This window comes from Globicephala melas, chromosome 1 (assembly GCF_963455315.2).
Source record: "Globicephala melas chromosome 1, mGloMel1.2, whole genome shotgun sequence".
Classification (NCBI taxonomy): Eukaryota; Metazoa; Chordata; class Mammalia; order Artiodactyla; family Delphinidae; genus Globicephala; species Globicephala melas.
Window position 1 is genome coordinate 53,760,012 of NC_083314.1, and position 25,306 is coordinate 53,785,317.

The 25,306-nt window shown below is 33.9% G+C and overlaps 1 protein-coding gene across 8 annotated transcripts in view; it reads left to right on the plus strand.

The window, feature by feature from the left end:
• Nucleotides 1-25,306, plus strand: part of COP1 (COP1 E3 ubiquitin ligase) — a 278,313-nt gene that overhangs the window by 196,616 nt on the left and 56,391 nt on the right. For all 8 annotated transcript variants that reach the window (XM_070043911.1, XM_060296028.2, XM_030875399.3 and 5 more), the window contains 3 exons: nt 13,453-13,570; nt 16,292-16,416; nt 17,473-17,633. In XM_070043911.1, coding sequence (XP_069900012.1) covers nt 13,453-13,570; nt 16,292-16,416; nt 17,473-17,633 — 404 coding nt within the window. The remainder of the gene's footprint in view (nt 1-13,452; nt 13,571-16,291; nt 16,417-17,472; nt 17,634-25,306) is intronic.

Consider the following 25,306-nt stretch of genomic DNA (forward strand, 5'->3'; position numbering starts at 1 on the left):
ATTCCAAAAACTCACTTTCATTTGATGGCATGATTAGATATAGAGCAGAGCTACTTATCTTTATATATCCTACTTCATGTAATTGTTCATAAGTTTTCCAGTAGAAATATTAATGTATTTGATTACAGAGTGTGGACATAGACCTTACTTGGAGTGTTGCATAATATGAAGCATATTTCCTTTCAAAGTCTGAAAAATTCAGAATTATGAAACTTATCTGCCCCAAGTGCTTGGGATAAGGGATTGTGTTTCTGCACATTTGATTTGATGTTGGTAAACCCGTTTTAGTACTTTGCAAAAATTCTGATTTTAAAATACTCTTCATTACTAGGTAGCAAGGTAGATGGTTCCAGTTCTTTGTATTCAATAAAAAATTAAAGACTGGTCCAATAAAGATGTCAGATCATTAAAAATATTTTTGATAATAAGTGGCTGTGTGAATTTTGGCACAAACTTGGGATTTAAAAAATTGAATGACATTAGTGAGGAAATTTTACATTTCTATGACTGTATCTATATAAATATATAAATGAACTATAGGAATAGAATTAATGCTGAACAATAAGAATGGAATTCTAAGAGTAGGTAATATTCATTTGTAGTTACCAGAACACAGTCAGTACAAAAGGCAGAGAGAGAGGGTGTGCCACAACCTGTATTTCTAATAAAATATTACTTTTGTTTAATAATTATCAAGATTTGTTGTTTTTTATCAATTGTATACTGATAATTTTAATAGTAACTCAAATGGAGAAAATATCTTACAATTAGAGCATTTTGGTCACAGAAAATTAAATTAATGTTTGTATTATATACATCCTTTTTTCAAAGAAGAGAGAATGCTAAACAAGACTTAGCCTAAAAAGACAGTATAGGGCTTCCCTGGTGGCGCAGTGGTTGAGAGTCCACCTGCCGATGCAGGGGACACAGGTTCGTGCCCCGGTCCGGAAAGATCCCACATGCCGCGGAGCAGCTGGGCCTGTGAGCCATGGCCGCTGAGCCTGCGCGTCTGGAGCCTGTGCTCCGCAACGGGAGAGGCCACAACAGTGAGAGGCCTGCGTACCGCAAAAAAAAAAAAAAAAAAAAAAGACAGTATAAAATCTATGGGATACATTTTATTTTGCAAGGGGAACAAAAATACAAATTCAAGGAAAAGATTATGTGAAGTTTTCCACTCTTAAAGAATATCTTGTTTCTGTATATTTTTTAGTGGATGATGTTTGACATCAAATTACTGTGATGTTTAGATTTCATTAGATATACTTAATTCATATTTTAAAATGTCATTTAAATATGTTATAAATGGCAAATGATGAAAAATTTTAGACATTGATTTAAAAATTTATGAGGGTATAGTTTTTTAGTATTCTTTTAGAAAAAAATTAGAAGTCTACTTGGTTAGTTAATTTTGGGACAGATATAGATAGATCATTGTAGGTGGCAGAGAATCAATGAGTGGCTATTACTAGTCAAAAATCAGGTGCTAAATGCTTTAATTGTTAGATTAGTCTTTAAATGAGTTATTGCACAACATTAAATAAAAAATTAAATATTTTAATTGTAAAGAAATATGTATTTTTATGATATAAATCAAGGAGTTTTAGTAAGATGTGGATTTTTTCATAAATTCATGCATGAATCTGAAAACCTGAACTCTCTCAACTATTGTAGAACCATCTGTGGTTGTAGAAAGAAGTTCAGAATCTCAGAAACTTTTTTCCTTGCCTGTACATGCGCTGACTCTTTCTTGCTCCTGTTCTCTAGTGCTTTCTCTCAACTCCCCTTACTTCTTTTTCTCTTTCCTTCTTTTTCTCTTCCATGAGAAATGCTACCCTCATCTTAAAAACAGAAAAACTATATGAGCTACAAAATTATAACTTTTCTTGACCCCTGCCTGTCAGAGAGCTGAAGTCACAAGGCAGGGTAACTGAATTCCAAGGAATGCCAAGCCCCTCCAAGGAAAGATAGGACATATGAACATTTGCAGACCACAAGAGGAAGAAGTAGCCACCATAGAAGCTGATAAGAAGAAATGAGCTAAAATGTTAACGCATTCTTAAAGGCCAAGTGTGGGCTGGCATAGCAGTGTAGAATAATTAGAAGTCCAGAACAAAAGAGGAATGCACACTTACTCATAAGCTTTTCTCCATGGCCCTCCACTGGCTGCTCACAAAATAAATGAGGCAAGACAGTAACCTGCATCAGTGACAGTCAGAAGTTCATGAAGTGATGAGTTCTTGATGAAAGACCAGCACAAAATATCACCTTTTTCTCCAGACCCTCTTCTCATATCGAGCAGAAGCTTTAAGCTCTTAGGAGAGAAGCAGGAAAACTTCTTGGGCTCAGGATCTTGCATCATACAAAGCAGAGATCTACTACTACTGATTGAGTGGCATGAAAACTCTCTCTTGTCTAAGACCTGCCTCAGATGCTGTGTAGAATTTGCCTGCCATGATGGTGAGGGGTTAGAATGCTTAAGAAGCCCCATACCAGAAACTCAGGCATTTGCACCCTTCCTAGGACTCATGATGGAACAGAAGAACTGAGAACCCCTCTCCAAACAGAATCCTATCACCAGAAAAACAAGAAAGAGTCCTCTACCACCAGGGGAGGGGCAGTAACATGGAGAAAGACCCTCTCCTAGGCTCAGACATGCAGGAATTGTTGAAAAGTAACAGTAGAGCAGGAATACTGAGAAGAGTTTCTCTTGCCCCAGGACCACACTAAGCACAAAGTGATGACAGCTCATTGCTGGAAAAACTTGAAGCCTGTGATGCACTTAACAACAGTGAGCTTAACAACCAAAACCAAAACTCAGCTCAACCACTGACTAGGATAGTTGATTCCATCACACTAATTGCCTGACAGAAAAAGAGGTCCTCATTTCCAGGCAGAAATACTGTTTACCTCAGAGTCTACTGTTCTATGTATGATCTCTTACCTTTAATTTAAAAGTATGTGGTATACAAATAAGTAAGAATAAGCATCCTGTTGTCAAGACTCAAAGGACTCATTCGTTTTATAGATAACGCAGATGTTGGGGTATGAGACAGAAATTTTAAAATAAATGATTACATGTTAAAGGATCCAGTGGGAAAGATAAACAATGTGCTTGAAAAGATGAAGAATTTCACCTGAGAAATGCAAAGTATTTTTTAAAAGTGAAATGGAAATACTAGAAATACAAATCTTAATGTCAGAAACAAAGACTTCTTTGATGTGCTTATCAGCAGATTGGATACAAACTAAGAAAAAACTAGATGAACTTGAAGATAGGTCAATAGAAATTATCCAGAGTGAAACACAAAGAAAAGAGCGGGAGGGAAAGACAGAACACAGTAGCAAAGAGTTGCTGGACAATGTCAGACAGTCAAACATACTTGTAATTGGAGTTGTAAAAGCAGAAGGAAAGAAAAGGAAAGAAGAAATATTTGAAGAGATAAAGATCAAGAATTTTTCAAGATGGGTGAAAGGTAACCAACCTTAGATACCAGAAGTTCACAGAACCTCAAACACAATAAAAACAAACAGACCAAAAATACCTAGGTATATCATAGTCAAAATGTCCAAAACAAAGAAAAATCTTGAAGACAGAGAAATATACTGTGAAAGATAAAAGTTATAGCAACCTTCTCATTATAAACTATACAGACCAAAAACCAATGGACCCACCACACATTTAAAGTGCTAAAAAGTTTTTTTAACCCCTAATTCTGTATCCAGCCAAAAAATCTTTTTTTACAAATAAAAACAAAGATTTTTCAAGCAACCAAAAACTGTGGTTTAATTAGCTCTGGAACTGTGATAAGTTTAAGATGTTAATAACCCTACCTGCATGGATGGATGGACAGATGGTTAGGTGGAGGATGGATGCATGGATACAAAAAGATGGTTCTATTCCAGATATAAATTGCAGAAAATAGAAACAAAAGCAGCCACTTGATTTTGTATAACTCTAGAATACTGAATTCTGAATAAAAGTATATTAGAAGACACATAGTAGGGGTGTGTTAGTATTAGGAAGCTGTGGTCATTCTGGGTTGAAACATCTTGTGAGACCACCAGGTAAGTGATACTTAGCTGCACTCCGGATCCACAAATAGAATGTTATGATACTGATCAGCCTAAGCACATGAACTTTGTAGTCTCCACTTTAATTACAGATCTGCTTATCCAATGTGTAACATATATCTAAAGATTTCTTATAGTCCCTAAAGGGAAAGTAAATAGTGATTAGAGGAACTAGACCATGTGCCATTAGAAAAAAAAAATTACCCCCTCTATCACATTAATCAGGATACGGAATTCTTTTCCTCAGAATTATATCATTGATTTATTAACTTCACAAACACTTATTTTTAAAATAACTTTGTATTTGTTACTATGTATACAAAAATAAATAATCCTACCCCTCAAGATGTTACAGTTAGATAAGGCAGACAAGCAAATAAGTTACAGTATGTTGTAAAAAAATAGCATTAGAATAGTGTTTTTACATTATGAGACATATCAGTCTTTTTTGAGAAGCTGAAACATTATTCATGTCTGGGCCCTATCATAGACCTACTGAATTAGAATCTTCAGAGAGGAGACCAAGCATTTGTATTCTGAAATTGCTCCTTATATCATTTTCATGTGTACCCCTCTGTCTTCTCCTGGGACAAGAATAACTATGCCAAAAATATTTACAGGTTCCTGAATTGGTGGAACAAGAATTTGGAAATGCAGATGTAGGCTAAATAATGAAGGCCCTTTATATGTCATAGTAAGAAAGCTGTTTTTGTCTGATGAACATAACTGAATTAAAATACTAAGTCTCTGTTTTAATAGCATTTAGCAAAACATAAGGACCAAATCTGTCTAGTAAAAGAGAAAAACCAAATTGTTTTTTCTTATGAACTGTTATTATTGAGATAATAGGATTCATTATGACTTTAAAAAAAGCATAAAGGAGGTTATTAAATAGACTGAACCCCAAATCTACATTATCTTTTGCACTTAAATTCTCCATTTTAGATTAGTTTTCAATCATTTACTTGCATGGAGTCTACCTATTATATTACTGCTATAGAAAGACACTTGCTATAGAAAGACACTTAATATAGAAATATACTTTATATTAATAATAATACCCTGGGTTGGATGAAAGTACCTCTGGAAATGGAGGGACAGCTGTGAAATACACCAGAAAAGTAGTTACTTGACGTAGTGAAGGGTTAATCAGTCTTTTATTTTGAAACTTGCCACAAATGGTTATACCAATTGAAGTAATAAAATTCTCAAAAGGGAGTTCTGGTTCTAACAGTGTGATAGACTAGATAAACTGAAAATCCTCTGCCAATAAACATTTTATTTATTTTACATAATCATTATTTTAGATAAAATATATAAAATATTATTTTAGATGCATAGCTTATAAAGTATTGAAATCACAAAGGGTCACAAACAAAGCAGAACAGAAAAACCAGAGAAGTAAACATGTGAGCTGAAGTTATGTTGCCTGGTGGTGATGGAAAGTTGCTGGCCTCAGTAATCCAGAGACCTGGATATTGAAGAGTTAGTGGGGAGGGAACAGGTGGTGTGGACCTGGGAAGTGTGTACCTAGGGTGTTGTAATTGCCTATCTGCGTATCTACATGGGGAAATCTCCAGAAACTTTGTCTTAGCCTGGGCTCTGAGTGGTAGAGAGGAGCTGGACCCCTGAGAATTCTAACCACTGACTTCATGGCATAGGATGCTTCTTCTTGCCCCCACCACAGAGAAACAGACAAAAGAAGAGAATTACATCAAGAATTGAATAAAATACAAAGAGTGAAATCTTGTGAGCAAAGAAATTCATAAATGTGGGTAAATCTTAGCATTGACTGAATAAAACAACAACAACAATAATAATAAATAATAATATTTATATATAATAATATAATATAATATTTATATAATATTATATAATAATTATATATATTATAATTATATATATTATATAATAATATAATATATTTATAATTATAAATAATAATATTTATAATATTATAAATAATAATATAAACAATAATAAAAATAATAAATAATAAAACAACAACAACAAAAAATGAGACTAATTTGGATGTTTTAAAAAGATGGAAGTAAAAATTTGGACAAAGTGTAACCGAGGTTTTGGAGGAGTATTGATGAAATGGAAAACAATCTAAGGTTTTTGTATAATCTGTGTAACAATATTAATTAACTTTGTTCTTCAAGTCATACGTTCATTCTACAATTTTAAGCATAATCATTAAAGAATAGAAATAGAATCTCTACTTCGAAACCTACAGTAGGAGAGAAAACTCAATCTGTATTAAAAAGAACTCAATCTATAGCAGGCAGGAAACAAGGAAATGAAGAACCATAGAAAAAGCCAGGATAAAAAGTAAAAACTAAGGTGATGAGAGTTAATCCAAACATCTGACTAATCTGAACACAGTAAATTGAAACAAATTAAATTTACCAGTTCAAAGACCAAATCCCCTGATTGGGTTATTTTATTAAAATTTTAAAGGTTTTCAGCTAAATGCTGTATAAAAACTATTTAGTTTTTTTTTTTCTTTTGGTTCTTTCCTACTACCATTAATTTAGACAACCATTTTGTGAAAAGAGATTGAAGTAAAGCAGATCAGTAAAGACTGAAGCAAAATAATTCTCACAAAGTAAATATTCACATATTTTTACAGGTGGTTAGTTTGGCTATACATAAACTTAGCAAACTAGGAAATAATTTTCTACTACGTTGAGGAAATAATTTTCTATACTGCATTTTGAGTATGTATTTCAGTCTTTTATTTCTAGTGTGGGCATGCCCATTTTATATTTCTACAGCCATTTAGATTTGCAAGACATTGCCTCTGAATTTAGATTTATGATGTTTGAATAATTTTATAAAAATCTAATTGTCTAAAAAATATCACCTACTAAGCAGAAGAGGAAAACAGATCCTTAAATTTCCCTGGTAATTAACACACATTTTGTTATGTAGAGACTGATTCTAAAGAAGGCAAACTGTGAAACCAGGAAATTTTGCCCACATTTTGTGCTTATTTAATGTTTTATAAGCCACTGTGAATATTTTAGATTGTGTGGTTTATGTTTATCTGTAACCTACTACAGCAGTATGGTAATAAAACTATACATTCCACAAGTAATTCATTGTGTATACTTTCAGCTGAATTCAAATAACAAACACAAACATTAAGACTTTTCTATACGTGATACATATTTTTCTGCGTTTCCAACTGATAAAGCTTACAATGATATCATTGTTTAACCACTAATGTCTATGTATAGAACATTGTACTGGGTCATATTAGTGAGTATGAAGATTTAAACAATATTTTCCCTGTTGCCGGTCTAGTTTTAGAGACAGCACAAGAGAAACTCTTTTAGGGGAAACACATTTTCTTCCATCAGAGATAATTAAAACCAACAAATCATGAACATACACAAATAGATATTGAAAAAAATAGGTGTTATTGATATTTTGAACTGGATTTGGGAGTGGTCATAGTAGCGATTTGTAAAAGTATTTATTTGCCCATGAACTTTGGAATTAAGCATTAAAAATTCATTAATATACTCTCTCCCTACCATAAATAGAGATAAATTTGGGAAAAAATAAAGGAAGTCATTTTTTCATAGTGATCAATAATAAAATTATTAATTTTCAAATTCTGTCTCTTCAGATTTCTCAAGAGTTGGCAGGGGGGAAGGAAAGCCAAATGTAGGGAGAGAAGAGGCTTAGAAAAGGGCTCCTGTTCCTCCCTGGGCTCTAACCAGAGCAGCTCTTACTTTAATCAGTTTTATATCCTGAAGTTCTAAGTAAGTTAAGCCAGGGAGGATATTATAAATGTTTCTGCTACTTTTTCTTAACTGAGTTTTTGTTTTTAATTTTGGGAAAATATATTGTTACATAACTGAGACTTCTTTTTAAAGACTTTTTTTTTTTTTAGTACAGTTTTAGGTTCACACCAAAATTGAGAGGGAGATAACAGAGAGTTCCCCTATGCCTCCTGCCCTACCCATGCATAACCCCCAATTATCAATATCTCCCTCCAGAGTAGTACATTTGTTACAATTGATGAATATACATTGACACATCATAATCACCAGTTCACTTGTGGTGTTGTACATTCTGTGGATTTGGACAAATGTATTCATCATCATGGTATCATATAGAGTATTTTCACTGCTCTAAAAATCCTCTGTATTCTGCCTTTAAGAACCTGATCAAGCTTCTAGAAATAAATCTGACAAAATTATGGAGGACTCCTATGACTGGATCCTTCTGGAATTTTTAACTCTTAGACTTGTCCACGCTGAGCCTTCAGCAATTCACCTGTTACAGTTCAAATTTTTATACCCAGATTCTGGTTCCCCATGGCAATTTCTCCTTGCGAGTCTCTGCTCTGATAAGCTATGACTCCCTGTATTTGCTTTTGTCTTTCCAATCTTTGTGTCAGCGGTTGACCTTGGCCCTCACCTCTCTTATGGATCCTAGAATAGTTGTTGATTTTTTAGTCTGTTTACCTTTTAGTTGTTGTTAGGATGGAGTGTTAACTTCTAAGCACCTTATGTGTAGAACTGGAAAACTTATTCGTTTGTTTTTAACTGCTGCTGATTTGATGATTGTGGCTTAATCTCTAATGTACAGATAGATAGTTGCTACTTCTGTGACACTAGGAGAATATCACAATTGCTTGTGCATCTTTTGCAGACTGGTAAGGAGGGGTGACTCATAAAGTAAAGCGTACATAATAGTGGGCTAAAGTTAATATGTCTTTCTAGGGTTTTATATACGGTAAAAAAATAAGCAATGACAGTTTCTGATTCTTTCTCAAATGATGAACAAAGATCTAACAACCAGATTCAGAGCTGGTGTTAAAAGCAAATGCTTCCAAAGTATTCCATGTGCATTTGTATTATTTAACTTATACTTGCTTGATCTTTCTGTTTCCAAAGATTAGCTTTCTTTCAGATCTCTGAGGTTGTATGTTAGGATATCATCAAAGGCTTAAAGGAGGTAAAAATGATTTAATTATTGTTTTTAAGAACAGTAATGATAGCTATATGAGATAAATATCAGTAACCAGTGAACCTGTGTGTTTTTTTGTGCGGTACACGGCCCTCTCACTTCTGTGGCCTCTCCCGTTGCGGAGCACAGGCTCCGGACGCGCAGACTCAGCGGCCATGGCTCACGGGCCCAGCTGCTCCGCGGCATGTGGCATCTTCCCGGACCGGGGCACGAACCCGTGTCCCCTGCATCGGCAGGCGGACTCTCAACCACTGCGCCACCAGGGAAGCCCGACCTGTGTGTTTTTAAATACTAAAGTTATTTGCCCTGCCTAAGGAATGCTTTCTAAGGATTTCTCCAACTTGCTTTCTCATCCCAACCCTATCTTGATGACATCCAAAAGCTGGAACATTGAGAATTTTTATAAATTCTCAAGCATCTGGGAAACCTGAAAATAGTATCGAGGATTTTAAAAATTCAGTTTGATCTCTGATTGGCCATATTGGCTTCTTGCTTTTTGGAACACAGTCTAGGGTGGCTGTGTCATAAACTGTATTTAAAAACTTTGACTTATCAGTTATACTTGGTTTATTCTTACTTTAGTAGAAGGTAATGAACTGTTCATTAAACATTAAGTTCAATAAGATATTTCTACATCTATTCCAGACAAATTATTTCCACCCTATTATTTTAGCATATCAGCAATGATTACCTTATTAATGGTGAAACTGTGTTTGTTTGGGTGTTTTGCTTTGTTTTGGTTTATTTTTTTTAGTATCCCTATAGGAAAATTATTCATTGTACTGGAAATTGTTCTTTCTTGGTATTCCTCTCCATGGTTTTACAAGTAGCATAGTTTGATTAAAAAGTTAAAGAAAAAGAAACAGATTCTGTTTACATTGACAAGGCCATGGGGCATTTAACTAAGCAATCAAATTTAGGACCACCAATGGAACAAACATTATATGCCTCCTGATGTGATGCAGTAGGAAGGACCATCAGTTTTATAGTAATCTTGTCAAAGCTATGTAATAAGAGCATAATAATGAGAAAACATTCAGACAAATTTAGACTTGTGGAACACTTTGCAAAACAAGTAGCCTAGATGCTTCAAAAATAACAGTATTATGAAAATGTTATATGTAAAATGACAGTCGTAGAAACTAAATATAGTGTGTGACCCTTTAACAAAATTAAATAGTTTTCAGGATATTTTTTAAACAGTTGGGATATTTGAATACAGAATACATATTAAGTTATATTCTCATGTCAGTATTAATTTCTTGAGTATGACATATGATATTGTTGAAGAGTTTCCTTCTTTTTAGAAGGTGGGTGCTGACATTTTTATGGGTAAAGTATCCTGATATTTAAAACTTACTTTCAGATGGTTCAAGGGGAAAAAAAAGTACGTGTGCTTGTTTGTTTTTAGAAGGGAGAATAAAGCAAATTTTGTAAAATGCTTACAGTTGGTGAGTCTAGATTGAAAGGTACAAAGGTATTCATTGTATTATTCTTTCAACTTTTCTGCAGATTTGAAATTTTTCAAAGTAAAAAAGGGAGAAAAGAAAAATAGAGATGGGATCATATACTATATCTTCAAATTATTAAGACTATTAGAATTATAGTGACACTTCAGAAAGACTTCCCTTTTATAGAGGAAAGAAAATTATTGAGGACTTAACCTACTTACCTAAATTATTTATACCATAATATTGCTAAAGTATATGCACAAATGTACAACTGAAGATCACCTTTGTGTGTTCCTAGCTCTTAAAGCAACTATAAAGTCAAGTCAGATTCTAACTAAATACAGTGAAAATATAAAACCAAAAAAAGAAAAGAAACCCAACATGATGACATAATAACAGTAATGTGATAGCTAGTATATATTTTGCTGAAAATAAATCGCACATGGTAAGCTGGTTCTGAGTACTGCGGTACAGTTTCTTTTCAGGCTGCCATGTCTACAGAAACACCTGCATTTCTTACTCGGTCTCCACACTACTTTTCTCATTCCAGCTACTGAAAAATCTTTTTGCAATACACAATGACATAATTTAACCTTTACTTATACCCCTATATCTTTTACATATTACATCCCCTTTTGTTTTTTTATTAGCCTGAGAATGAGGTAGTATATCATTATACTGTAGTATGCTATTTTATAGTATCATTATTTTCAGATAACTTGAAAAATTAAAGACTTATTTTACTAAAATGTTTTTCAATTTTGAATTATTTACTGCAAGAGAGAAGTTTACTGTCTTTTACTGATAAATTTAACATGAGCACAGCGGATGAAGGAGGATTTTTTTCTTCCATTTTTACTCTAACACATGCCGAACAGATTACAGCTATACATTTGTACTTCCACAGGATAAGCTGAATGCTGTCATTTGAGGTGATCACTTAATGCAATTACAATAATAAACATAAACTGCAATGTGGGAATACTTTTCCATATAAGCAACAAAAATACTGGCAAATTTATAAAAATGAACCAACATTATAGTTATGGAAGCTTTGAAAACCAGCAGCCTTGTTGTCACCACTGGGGTAAAAACTGGTTTTGGAGCTTCTCAAAAATCCCCATTTCCAGATCACTTTCACTATTTGACCTGACTTACAACTCACTAGAAAAGAAAAAGCTCCATTTGCAAGATGTTGTTTCCGTTTGACCTGATTCAGAGTCTCCATGGGAAAAGACCTGTACCCAGGGTATTGTTAAAACAATCAGATGTAGTGTCACAACTATCAAAGTCTGTGATACCAGTTGGGGCAAACAAGAGCAAAACAATTTTGAGGAAAAAGAAAAATTTGGAGGACTTTTTCTTCCCAATTTCAAAATTACAAAGCTGTAGTTATTAAGGCATTGTTGTACTGGCAGAAGAGTAGACATCTGTGGATCAGTTGATTAGAATTAAAAATCCAAAAGAAAATCCTTATTTATAGTCCATTCATTTTCAACAGAGGTGCCAAAGCGGTTCATTGGGGAAAAAGTCTGTTCTCAAATGATACTGGGACAACTGGATTCATATCCATCCACGTGCAAAAAGATGACCTAAGACCTTTATTTCACACCATACACACAGAAATTAACTTAAAATTGATCACAGACTTAAGCATAAGAACCAAAACAATAAAGCTGTTAGAAAAAAAATAGAAAAATCTTTAAGACCTTGGATTAGTCAGTTTTCGTATTTGCAACACCAAGAGTGTGTTCTATGAAAGAAAAAAAGATAAATTGGACCTTATCAAAGTTCAAAACTTCTGTACTTATCTAAAAAGATAAGCAACAGAAAGGTTGAAAATATTTGCAAAACACATTTCGGATGTGTTGCCAAAATTTTCTAAGAACTCAAGTAAAGGAATTGAAACCATCATGTATTGCTGGTGGGAATGTGAAATGGTACAGTGACCAGTTTCTTAAAAAGTTAAACACAGAATTATCACGTGACACAGTAATTACACTTTTCAGATATCTACCTGAAACCTAAATAAATGTCCATGCAAAGATTTGAATGCGATTGTTTATAGCAGCATTATTCACAATAACCAAAAAATGGAAACAAATATCCATAAACTGGTGAGTGGACAGACAAGATGTGGTATATCCATGCAATGGATACTTTTCAGCAATAGAAAATAATAAACTGCTGACACATGTTAAAACATGGATGGACTGCAAAAACATCATGTAAAGTGTAAGAAGCCATCCATACATAAAAGTCACATATTGTATGATTTCATTTATATAAAGTGTTCAGAAAAGGCAAACGTATAGAGGTAAAATACAGTGGTTGCCTAGGTGGTGGGTGGTAAATGTGCACGAGGGATCTTATTGGGATGAAGAAAATGTTCTAAAACTGATTTATGGTGTTGGTTGCAGCACTGGGTAACGTTACTAAAAATCATTGAATTATGTACTTACAGTGAGTAGATTTTTATTATATGTAAAATGTGTCTCAAGAAAGTGTATTTTAAAAAGCAAATGTGGGGAATAAAATTATATTTCATTTTGTTTAACCAGAAACCCAAAATGTTTACATTACTTTTATAAAGCCATGAAAATGTAAGGATACGTTAAAAATTTTCCAGTTATTTTGAATCCTTAATACTGTTTCTAGAGCCAGGATCTCAAGAAATATCAGTGGAACTCCCTTTCAGGCTGACTTTGGCATATGTATATACACTTTTTTATACAACCATAGTCTCCTAGATTCAAAACAGAAAACCTGCTGTATCTTCTTATCTTTGAAAATGAGTCATTGCTCTTAGTTTTCTGACTGTTATAGCTGGGATATTGTTTCTTAAACATTTGATGAAAAACACCCAAACCAGTTAAAATAAGCTTTGCCTTCCATTTCTTCATTTACTACATTTTTCTCTTTTTGTTTTGTTTTATTTTAGATCACTGTGTTCACTACTATGATCTTCGTAACACTAAACAGCCAATCATGGTATTCAAAGGACACCGAAAAGCAGTCTCTTATGCAAAGTTTGTGAGTGGTGAGGAAATTGTCTCTGCGTGAGTATTACCCTTTTCAGAAGTTGAGCTTATTTAACATGCCATCATTTACCAGTTTGTAATGTCACTGTGGGTTTTGTGAAGAATAACACTGTGGTATATGCACTTTTTCTTAAATAGTAGATTTTTATAACTTGTCTAATTAAAATACATATATATTCTAGTCTGTGTTGCTCACTTTTATATGTTATTTGTGAATAAAATCCAGATGATACTATTTTTTAATGTTACCCCCTTAAACATTTGAACTTCAGATTGGATTTCAGCCCCTGCTCCTTAAAAAGAGAGAAGCAATATAGTTGATGCAGTAGAATGAGAAGTGTTTTATTTATTTAAGACCACTAATATGTTATTATATATTGATCTATATTGCAGTATAGTAGTATCATTTTTGGTTTTCAACAATATTTGGTTGACTTTCATGATTCCATGTTATTTGATCTCCCAGTGATTTCGTGGTGAGTTTTAAATATGTTTTGAAGAGAACTTTCTAAATGTGACTGCTTACACCTGACAAATATCCTTTGAGAAGCCTTCTGAACTAGAGAATCATAAAATAAGCTTTTAGTTGTCTTTTGTTTTGTTGAAGGAAACAAGATGTCAACCAGGTACATAAAGCTCAGTTGCTAAAATACTGTTAAGTAAGCTTTTCTACTGAGACAGTCCCTTCTTTCTGTTATCCATATCATTGTTCTCTTTATTTTGTATTATTCTAGTAAATACCCATTCTCAGTCTCCTTTTTTTCATACATATTATTTCTTCTCAAGCCTAATTGTACATTGTTTTCTTTCTTTCACATAGTTTCTAATATCTCTTAGGAGATTATTAATGCCAGTGCCTTATACTTGGGATCTCCCACCACATCTGCCTCCATACTGGTTGCTCTAGATAAGAACTTGGTAATTTGAGTTGATTTAACAAGGTAATTTGAATTGAGTTACAAAAAGGGAAAAAAAGAAAGTGAGAGCTGAGCTTTCTAAGAGGAGTTAATAGAGGAAATTAGTTCACAAATCTAAGTTAAGTGGTAACCAGTCAAAAAGTATCCCATCTTTAGGAGTAATAATGGGCAGTAAATTAAAATTTTATTCAGATTCAAATATGAATGATTATATGTTAAAAGTATTTTTCTTAAATTTCAGACTTATCAGTGTTGAATCAATTAGTTTGATTTCAACTAGTTGAAGTATATGTATACTTAATTGTATAAATTGGAAATCATAGTTGACCTTTTTTAATGCAGATTTGTGGTTTGTATATTCACCAGTCTTTTTTCCTTCTTAGTTTTTATAAATCGTGATGATTTTCCTCTTGGACATATTTGTGTTAGAAGTATGTAAGACATTTACCCACAAGTATGTTTGGAAATATTAAAAAGTAATATTAAACTATATACATATTGCTGCAGCCTCTGAATTCTTGGGCTGTGACACACACACACACACACACATACATATAAAGGGATTTTCAATGCAATATTGTTGAGCAAAAAACAAATTTAAAACAACATAAATGTCAGAAATTCCCTGGCAGTCCAGTGGTTAGCACTCTGCGCTTCTACTGCTGGGGCCTGGGTTCAATCCCAGGTTGGGGAACTAAGACCCCACAAGCCACGTGGCGTGGCCAAAACAAAAAACAAAAAAACCCCATAAATGTCTAAGAATAGATGTTATGTTGAAAAATGATGAGAAGCAATAGAGAAGTGTTTGGAGTGTAGCCTCTGAGATAAGACAATTTCAATCTTGGCTCTACTAGTTACTAGCTGTGGTACCTTGAAAATATCCTTAACCTTCTAAATCTGTTTCCTCACCTCTGAAATGGAGCTAATAATACTACTTATGTTGTGAATCTCTGAGTAAAATAATCTATGTAAAACATTTAGCATGGTGCCCTATTCTGTGAATGTTAGAGCAAGAGAAAAGATGATTTATTGTGTAGTCATTAATAAAGATATGGAAACATTTATTTTACATAAACAATGTAAAACAAATTGTTGAACAAGCAAGAAGCACTTTACAAAATAATATGTGTTGTTATGATCCAATTTTTGTAACAAAAAGTCAGAAGAAAACCAAAACTTGATATTTTATTCAAATCCTAAGATTGTCTTTGTGTGATAGGATTAGCAGTGATTTTTATATTCAATTATTTTTTGATTAATAGCTGCATTTGCGTATTATTTTATTAAGATAAACTATATAGACCATTCAACCATTCATAGTATTCCACCCCTGTAGGTACAACTAAGCTGTGAAAATATCAATAGTTTATATTCAGTATACTAATATAATTCAACAGTTGAAAAGTAAATCAAATCAACTGGAACAACTGAAATTAAGCACAGCTGCCAGTAGAGCTCTGTTGTTGTTTGATGGTGATGGTATGATGGCTAATATTTGTTACTTCCTACATGCCCAGGTACTATTGAAAGCATTTAGAATGAATTAATTTAATTTTTGCAGTATCTTATAGAATTCATCTAATTCTATAAGATAGGAATCATTATATTTCACATTTAACTGATGAAAAAATTGAGGCCAAAGAGGTTGTATAACTTTCCTAAGGTCAAAAGCAAACTAATGGCATATTGACCATTCTGACTCAGACAGTCTAGCTCCAGAGTCTGCATTCTCAACCACCAAACCGGATTGCCTCTAATTAGTAGTGATGGGTTTCATGTAATGAGATCTTAAAGTTGTTCTAACTTTTTGTGTTTATCTCAGTTCAACAGACAGCCAGCTAAAGCTGTGGAATGTAGGGAAGCCATACTGTCTACGTTCCTTCAAGGGTCATATCAATGAAAAAAACTTTGTAGGCCTCGCTTCCAATGGAGATTATATAGCTTGTGGTAAGTGAAACTGTCGTTTCCTGGAACTTTTAAATAGATATCTGTCACTGAAATTGCATTCAATGGAATAGACTACATACCAATTCAGGAAATGATCTATACATTCAGAAGATAGCATTTTGAATTTTCCTCAGATTAGAAGAAGCATTAGTCCTTCTCTCCTTCGCTGAGCACAAGCCCTGACCACATGAAATAGCATAAGATTGTTAAATACGTTTTGTAGTTGTTCTCCGGTAAAATATAATGTCTATAGATGTTATGTAGAAGACAGAAAATATTCGTTTCTGCTGATATCTTAATTTTGGAGACATTTGTCTTCTAAAGCTTGATGTTCATTTTCCCCTATATAATGTTCCCTTCAATAAACAATCTGTTTGGGTAGTCTTGATCTGTTTTTCTAGGACTTTCATTGTTGATAATTTATACAAATTTAAATTAGCAGTAGAAAAGTCAAATTTGGTACTGTTCAAATGCTTTAATACATCTGATGCCTGAATATATGAACTTTCGTCAGTACTTTCAAGTGACTTGGCCTTTTATTCAGTAAAGTTGACTGTCTCTACATGTATGTGAACCTAAACCCTGTCAAAGCAAATCTCTTACTTTGATAGACTGCTCAAAAATATAGTTTTCTAGACTACTCAACTTTTATTGGGGAATGGGAAATAAGTTTTGTATTATTAAAATCTGCCTTTTTAAGTGCTATAACTTTCTTCTTCCCCTCTAGATAAAAATCTTTATAAATGTAATTCAAGATCATGCTATAATAACACACTTCTGGTTCTTCTCTAGACCTCTGCTAAAATGATTTTTGTATCAGTATTGTTATATCATTTGACAGTGGGTTATTTCTTTAGGTTAGGAAAGTATAAGTTTTTTTCTGTGAATCCTTTTCTCATATGATTCCCAAGAAATCCTGTGCTCTGGTCTTTCATATTTTACATAAAAGATTATTAGTCTTTGAACTTAAACATTGAGTGATAGTTACCTTATGAATGTGATATCCTAATTCTAAGTTCTCCCACTCTAAAAAAATTATTTTTAAATATTTTTCAGGAAGTGAGAACAACTCTCTTTACCTGTACTATAAAGGACTTTCTAAGACTTTGCTAACTTTTAAGTTTGATACGGTCAAAAGTGTTCTGGACAAAGACCGAAAAGAAGATGATACAAATGAGTTCGTTAGTGCTGTGTGCTGGAGGGCACTGCCAGATGGGGTGAGTTTTTATATCAGTTTTTTCACCTTGGTGTCTCATATAATGCATTATGTTTATGTATACACAGGTAAGTTTTTTTAAGTTTAAAATATAAATTGATATGTTATATACATTTTCTTTTTTGCTTAGTATTGCATCACCAAAGGAAACAGGCATTTTAGAAAGTAGTAATTGAAATGTCACAAATGGAACAGTAATTGGAATGTCACTTCATGCTGACATGATGTCCCCTGTGTGCCCATAGCATCATGTGCATACCTCTGTTACAGCATTATCACATTATCTCTATCTCTTCTCCTATAGGACTGGAAATTTCTCCAGAAAACACACTGTGTCTCATTTTCCTTATTAGTCACATGCAATATAGGCTTAGTAAACATTCAGCTGAACCTGGTATTGTATTAGAAGGAAAAAATTTGATGTAGGGAAAGGAGAGTGGCCTGTATGTATACCTAATTAAATACTATTTCAGGGTAGAATTTCTCTCTACAAAATACATTTATACAAGAATATTTAAACACATTCAGTTAACAAGCAAGTTGCACTTCTAGGTTGCCCAAAAAAACAGTTTCCTCAAACTTGTCATTTATTTATACATTTTAAAGTGCAGGCTTTCTCATAAGTTATATGAAGAAATAATCGTTTTTATTGTCTTGATTTTGTAAACATTAGTCATGCATTAATGTCATCTTTTTAAAAATAGCTTTTTAGGTACTGACTTGGTTTTAGTTTTGACACCAAAAAATTCTACTTGATGGTTACTTTAAGACATCTGTTTAATGAGGTATATTTAAGCTATCTTGTTTACAGTTCTATTACTCAACTTCAGTTTTGGCATTGGCAGACTAGGTGATTTGGACCAACCCTCCCGCTAAGTAGAAGTGGAAAAGTTAGAGTATTCAAGTATTCAATATATATATTTTAAAAACCAAAACCTGTTTTAAGTCATTGGAAAGTAAACAAGATAGAAAAGAATTACCAGTCTAGGAATGTGAGCCTGGCTTTTGAGTATTCTTTTCCCCTGGGAGCATTTGCCAGTTTTGGTAGAATGGCTGAGCACTTATGGTAGCTTCATGGGGGCACAGGGAATGCAGTCTAGTGCTCACCACCATTTGGGTGAACTTACCTTGGTTCAGGTCCCCAAAGGGCTCTAGTCTAGGGTAAAGCAGTAGAGGATAAGCCCCCAGTGATTTTGCAACTCAACTTCAGATCATATCAATCCTGAGTAAATTGAGGTGATCTTAGATTGCTAGTGTTAACAAATGCAAAATTAAATCCTCTCTGCAAGAAAACCTTCTAAAGAAGATCATCTCAGAATTTTATGTTTTTCAAAATTGCAAATATAACTAGGACACAACAAAAAATAAAGAGACACAGGAAAAGCCAAGACGACATGAATAAATTTAGTATAAGCATTGAACGATAGAAACAAAATCACAGCAGCTCTGGATATTATAACACATAGCCTGAAAATAACCATGCTGACAAGATGAAAGACAAGGTTGAAAATTTCAATTGGGAAATTAAAAGTTGTTTTTTTTTTTTTTTTTTTGCGGTATGCGGGCCTCTCACTGTTGTGGCCTCTCCCATTGCGGAGCACAGGCTCTGGACGCGCAGGCTCAGCGGCCATGGCTCACAGGCCCAGTGCACCACGGCATGTGGGATCTTCCCAGACCGGGGCACAAACCTGTGTCCCCTGCATCAACAGGGGGACTCTCAACCACTGTGCCACCAGGGAAGCCACTAAAAGTATTTTTAAAATGAAAATTCTAGAACTAAAAAAATATAATTACCAAAATTAAGAACTTAGTGGATGGGTTGAATGGAAGATAAGACACAGTTGAAAAGAGAATTAATGAACTTTTAGGAAAGTTAGAAGAAAATATACAGAAGGAAGCATGGAGAGACAAAAAATGAAGAGATGGAGAGATGAAAAAAAAAGAGAAAGGAGATAGAGGTTGAAGTAAGAAAGTTGAACATATTCAATAGGAGACCTAAAAGGAGGGGAGAGAAATAATACAGCCAAAGCAGATATTAGAAATCATTATTGTTGAAAGCTTTACAAAATTGATGAAAGACAGTAAGGCAGAGATTCAATAAGCCTTCATACCCCAGAGAATAAATGACTTGAAACCTACATTGTGAGTACAGATTTAATATCAGATCTGGACCCTGAACAGACCTAGGCCTGCTGAAAATCAGACCTTGGGTCTGCCTTCTCATAGCACTCTTCTGTGGAAATAAATTAAGACAAATAAGGAATGTTATGTGCTAAGAGCTAGTTATTTCTTAAATTTATTATGAACCCTCATCTGTATTGCCTCTGGACTGAGAGAATTGTGAGTTGACATGTTGGCCTTACATCTATGCAATGAGAGCGATACAAGACTGGCAGGAAACCAAGGCACACCTCTGTATTGAGGTGAACCACCTGCACTTCAGCTGTCCTTGGCAGCTGTGCTCACTCTGTGTGGTTTGATCTAAGAAGCTGTGCATGTGAATACTTGCTTGGCCTCCTGATGAGTGTGAAGATGCTGTGCACGCTGAATATCCTATCTTATATCCTTCTATAAAGCTAACTAGCTGCTAGATTAAAACTAACTGCGCCTGATCCTGTGACCCCTGCTGGTGGTGGGACACATCATAGTGAAACTGCTGAAAATAAAATACAATGGGGGATTCTTAAAGGAAGGCAGAGAACAACTGTCTTCAAAGGATGAGTAATTAGACTGACAGCCAACTTCTCAGTGAAGCAGCAGAAATCAAAAGATAGTGGAGCCAGATCTTCAGTGTGTGAAGGAAAATACCTGCCAATCTAAAATTCCATATCCAATGAAAATCTTTCAAGACAAAGGTAAAATAAAGACATTTTTAGATGAATGAAAATGAAGATTTTGCCACCAGCAGACTTACACTAAAGAAAATTTTAAAGGTAATTCTTAAGGCAGAAGGAAAAAAATGCAGAAAATGAAGACAAAGGCAAGACATGCAGAAAGGAATGGTAAGCAATAGAAATGGTAAATATGCAGTAAATCTAAATGCATGTCGACTGTATAAAGCAATGATGTCTTGTTGGACTTAATACACACATAGAATTAAGTACTTGACAATAATAGCATAAGTCAGAAGTATAAATGTAATTAAAATGTTCTCAAGTCCTTGTTTTGTCAAGGAAGGTGGCAAAAGAACTAATTAATGTTAGACTGAAAGGATGCATATTGTAGTTCATAGGATGACCCTCAAAGTAAGTTCTTAAAGTATGCTACCTAGACCAAAAGAGCAGTATCACCAGGGAACTTGTTTATTTCACAATAAAAAGATTAAAAGTTCTGTAACTCACTTCAGTACCATTCCAGATTTAATTTAAATCTGACTTTTATATAACTGTCACTTTGATTAGCTACAAAAAATAACTTCATTCCCTTATTTTATATGAGGCAGAAGGAGTGAGACACTCCTTTGTTCATTTATTCAGCAGATACTTAGTATGTGCAGTCACAGTTCTACATACTGGAGATAAACTCAGAACAAAACTGTAAGAAGTTCTGGCCCTCTTAGGAGACTTAGAATATTATGTGCTGGAGCAGACAAAAAAAAATACATATATATGAAGGTGACAAGTGCTTTGGGGAAAAACTAAGCAGGAAAGTGGGATGGGGGTGCTAGAGTAGGGAGTTGTAATTTTCAATTGGTGGTGACAATGCCTTACTGAGTAGCTGAATTAGAGCAAAGACTAGAAGGAGATGAAGATGTATACCATATTTAAATGTAGGAAAAGAGTATTCCAGGTGTAAACAGTAAACAGTTCAAAGGTCTTGAAGTAAGAATGCGATTAGTGTTCCAGGAACAGAAAGAAGGCCAGTGTTGCTGTACTACAGTGGTCTAGGTGGGGAGTAGTAGATAATTTCAGAGCAGTGAAGAAGAGCTGTTTCAATAGAGCACGTTTACCATTGTAAGGATTTTTGTTTTTCCTGGGAGTTGGGAGCCATTGTAAGATTTTGAGCAAAGGAGTGATACAATATGACTTAAATTTTTTAAAAATCAGTTTGGCTGTTTTGTAGAGAACAGACATAAGGAATCAGGAAGGCTGTTGTAATAATCCAGGTAAGATTAAATAGTGGTGAGCCAGTGAGAAGTAGCCAGATCTTGTTCATATTTTGAAACTGGAATAAATAGAATTGCCAATAGATTACATGTGGAGAACGATAGAGAAAAGTCTAGGATGACACTGAGGTTTTTTCCCCAAGCATCTATAAGAGTGGAATTGCCATTCCTTAAGATGGAGAAGATTACCAGAGGAACTGTCTTATGGGAGAAGATCAGGGGAGAAGACCAGGAGTTGACCTCTAGACCGGCCTGATTTGAGAGTTACTAAAAATACTAAGTGGAGATGTCAATTTTGGATTCACAGGAAAGTTGTGAACTGGTTAAGTTTGAGGTATTACTTGCCGTGTAAGTGGACCTGCCAAGTTGGAGTTCACAGCAGATTGTGGGGCTAGGCATATAAATTTGGTAGCTGTCAACATATGATATTTAAGCAAGAAATGGGATAAGATCTCTCCAAGGGAGTGTAATCAGAGATTAGAAGTAGTATGAGTACGTTATTTGAGGGTACTTCAATGTTCAGTGATTTAGGCAATGAGGAAGAATCAACAAAAAGACCGAGGAGTGGTTATCAATAGTAGGAAAACTGGTGCCTGGGAAGCCAAGTGAAGAAGGTTTTTCAAGGAGGAGGAATTGGCCATTGATATGAAAGTCTAGAAGAGAGAAATCTATAGGGACTAAAAGTAGATTAGTCGTTACTTAGGGCTTAGGTGGGCGAGAGATAGGGAGATGATAGCTAAAGGGTACGGGGTTGCTTCCTGACATGATGAAATATTCTCAAATTGAGTGTGGTGATAGTTGCACATATCTATGAATATACAAAAAAACCATTGAATTGTACACTTAAAATGGATGAATTGTATAGTATGTGAATTATATCTCAAGCTGTTTTAAAACAATAAAAAGAAAAGAAAGCAGTAATGATAAAATTTGAATATCTCATTTTGCAACCTAACCAATGGATCTGAGCATCCAGCTACAGCATCACAAAGAGAGAGACAGATGCCATACATTGGGCCTCCTGAAGGAGGGGACCCTATGAAGTCAACTCAACCCATGTTTGATTAAGCCTCTAAACCTAACCACTTACAGGAAATACAGAGGAAAAAGGAACATGGTAAAGAACCATGGTAATGAAGCGGAAAAATCCCCAAGACTATCAGAAACTGTTAAGCAATCAAGTTTCTTCAACACATAAATTGCAAGGGAGAAAAAGAGATGAAAGGAAACCTATAAATTAAAAAAGAGTTATAAGACATGACAACTAAAAAGAAAAAAAAGTAGGAATTGGTTAAGCTTTGTCAGATGCTACTGATACAAGTAAGATGAGCAAAAAAATGATAGGAGTGGTAAGACAAAAGTTTGACTGGAATGGTTTTAAGAAAGAGAGGAAAGGGAGACAGAGATGGTGAAGTACAGAGAACTGTTTTGGGGAATAAGAAAATAATACAATGTTTAATCTCACCTAGATTACTTTTTTAAGACGTGAAATCAGTAGCCAAACATTTCATTGTCTTTCTATGCTTTATTTCTGTCCTACCTAATTTTGATCACAAGAAAGAGGTCAGTTTAAGGGCACTTATGAAATAGGTTAACTTTGAAAGTCTTTTTACTGTTTGAACGTATATTAGTGGTATATCAAATCTACTGTATGAATGAATAGAAAGCATAAAACTATTCAATTAATGATGGTATAAAAATTGCATGTATCTTTATGTTACCATTTATGGTAGTGATTTAGTCATAGGGAGGGAATGAGAAATTAAGAATGAGTGGTAGAGGAAGAGGCACAAATACAAACAGATGTATTCTCTTAAGACAGTATGTTGGTTTTATAAAAATTTAGGATATTTTCCTGCAGATTAAATTTTTGTCTAGCCTTGTTTTTTCCTGTAATCTAGATACATTTATTTTTCTTTTTGGCTACTTCTGGCTGAAAATGAACCAGTAATCTCAAGTCCTGTTTTGAGTAATCAGCCAAGATTATATATAATTTCTACTCTTTTTATTTCTACCATTCTGCATATAAAATGGAAAGAACGCTATACACTGCCCTTTTTTAAGATACTGGTCAAGTTCATTGTGTTGCGTTTCTCCTTTTATTTCACAGTGCTGTGGAAGTTAGCAGGATGCTTCTCTCCCACCTTCACCTTTGCCATGTAGTCTACTTTTTCTTCTAGGCTTACAATATTTGCTTTTAATTACTTCTGTTTAAAGACAGAGAATATGTCTAAAGTTGTTTCTTTTAATCTGAGGGACAGTACTTTGTCCTTTCTCTTTTTCTTCCTAATACTTTCCCTGTTTCTAAAAGCAGTTTTGTTCAGTCACTTTAGGGTTTGCTGACAGTCTTCTGTCCTTTGTTCTTTAGCTTTGCTTGCAAAGGTAGTGGCTCCAGCATTTCTACCATTAAAGTGCCACAACCTCTTGTACCACATTTACTTTTCAAAGGAGTTTTAAGATAAGTTTTGTTTGAACTGTATTGAAAATGCTTCTTTTTAGAATTTTTTTTATTTTACAACATAGGTCCTCTCTAGAATACTTAGAGATGGTAATAGTTACTCTATACTAATGAAGAATGCAGAATCCTTCATTTTATATTTTGTTTTTACTTTATTATTTTAATTCATTTGAAGATATTTTAATTAAACTTTAGTAATTTAGAATTATTGACATGTGGATATTCTGTTATTGCCAAATTCTTAGGATTTTAACCCCCAAGAGTAAATCTTATTTGCATTGCCTATTTCAGTTTTAACTTCATGATTTTTTTTTAAAAAGAAGGCGGAATTTGTGAGAAATAACTACTTGGAATACCACATATCACTCTATTTTTATTTGGGCTTTGGAATTTAATTTCCCCACTGCTTATTTTTTAAATATAGACGAAATGAGCTTGTTTAACTTGATGTAATAAAAGAAATTTACTATTCATTTATTTGAAGAAACAAATGTAAATTCTAAAACCGTGTACTTGAATGTATTATATCCATATATGATTGAACATACAAATACATTCCATTTGAATAATTACACTATCTTTGAAATAAGTGTAGTTTGCTTTTTATTTCCATATACAGCAGTCAACTATACTTTTGAATATAGAGAATGGTGGGCTATCAGACTACAATCTCAATTCATTTTGTGACTTTACTTCCTTGAAAAATACCTCATAATTTATTTTAACCTCTTCTGTCCAGATGTAGTAATGTTTGCTGTCTGATACTTACTGGACACAGCCATTATCTGGATCATTAAAGTCTGTAATCAACAGTTCATGTTTGTTCTAGTTTCAATCTTTCTTTCTAAAGTATTCTATTTGCTCACAATTTCTAGCAGGTATTAATGTGGACTAACAAAAGATTTATTTCTTCCTTCCCTCCCTCCCTTCCTCCTGAAAGGCAGTAGTGATATGATTTGGATAATTCATTAACTAAGTAATTATCCTTAAACTAATTTAGAGTTGATTCAAAAAAAGGTTTTTGCAGCTTTATATTAGGAGAGTATGGAGTCAGAGTGAATCTCCCTGGCAAGTGCATTGGTGGAGAATAATGCGATCATCTTGGAACATT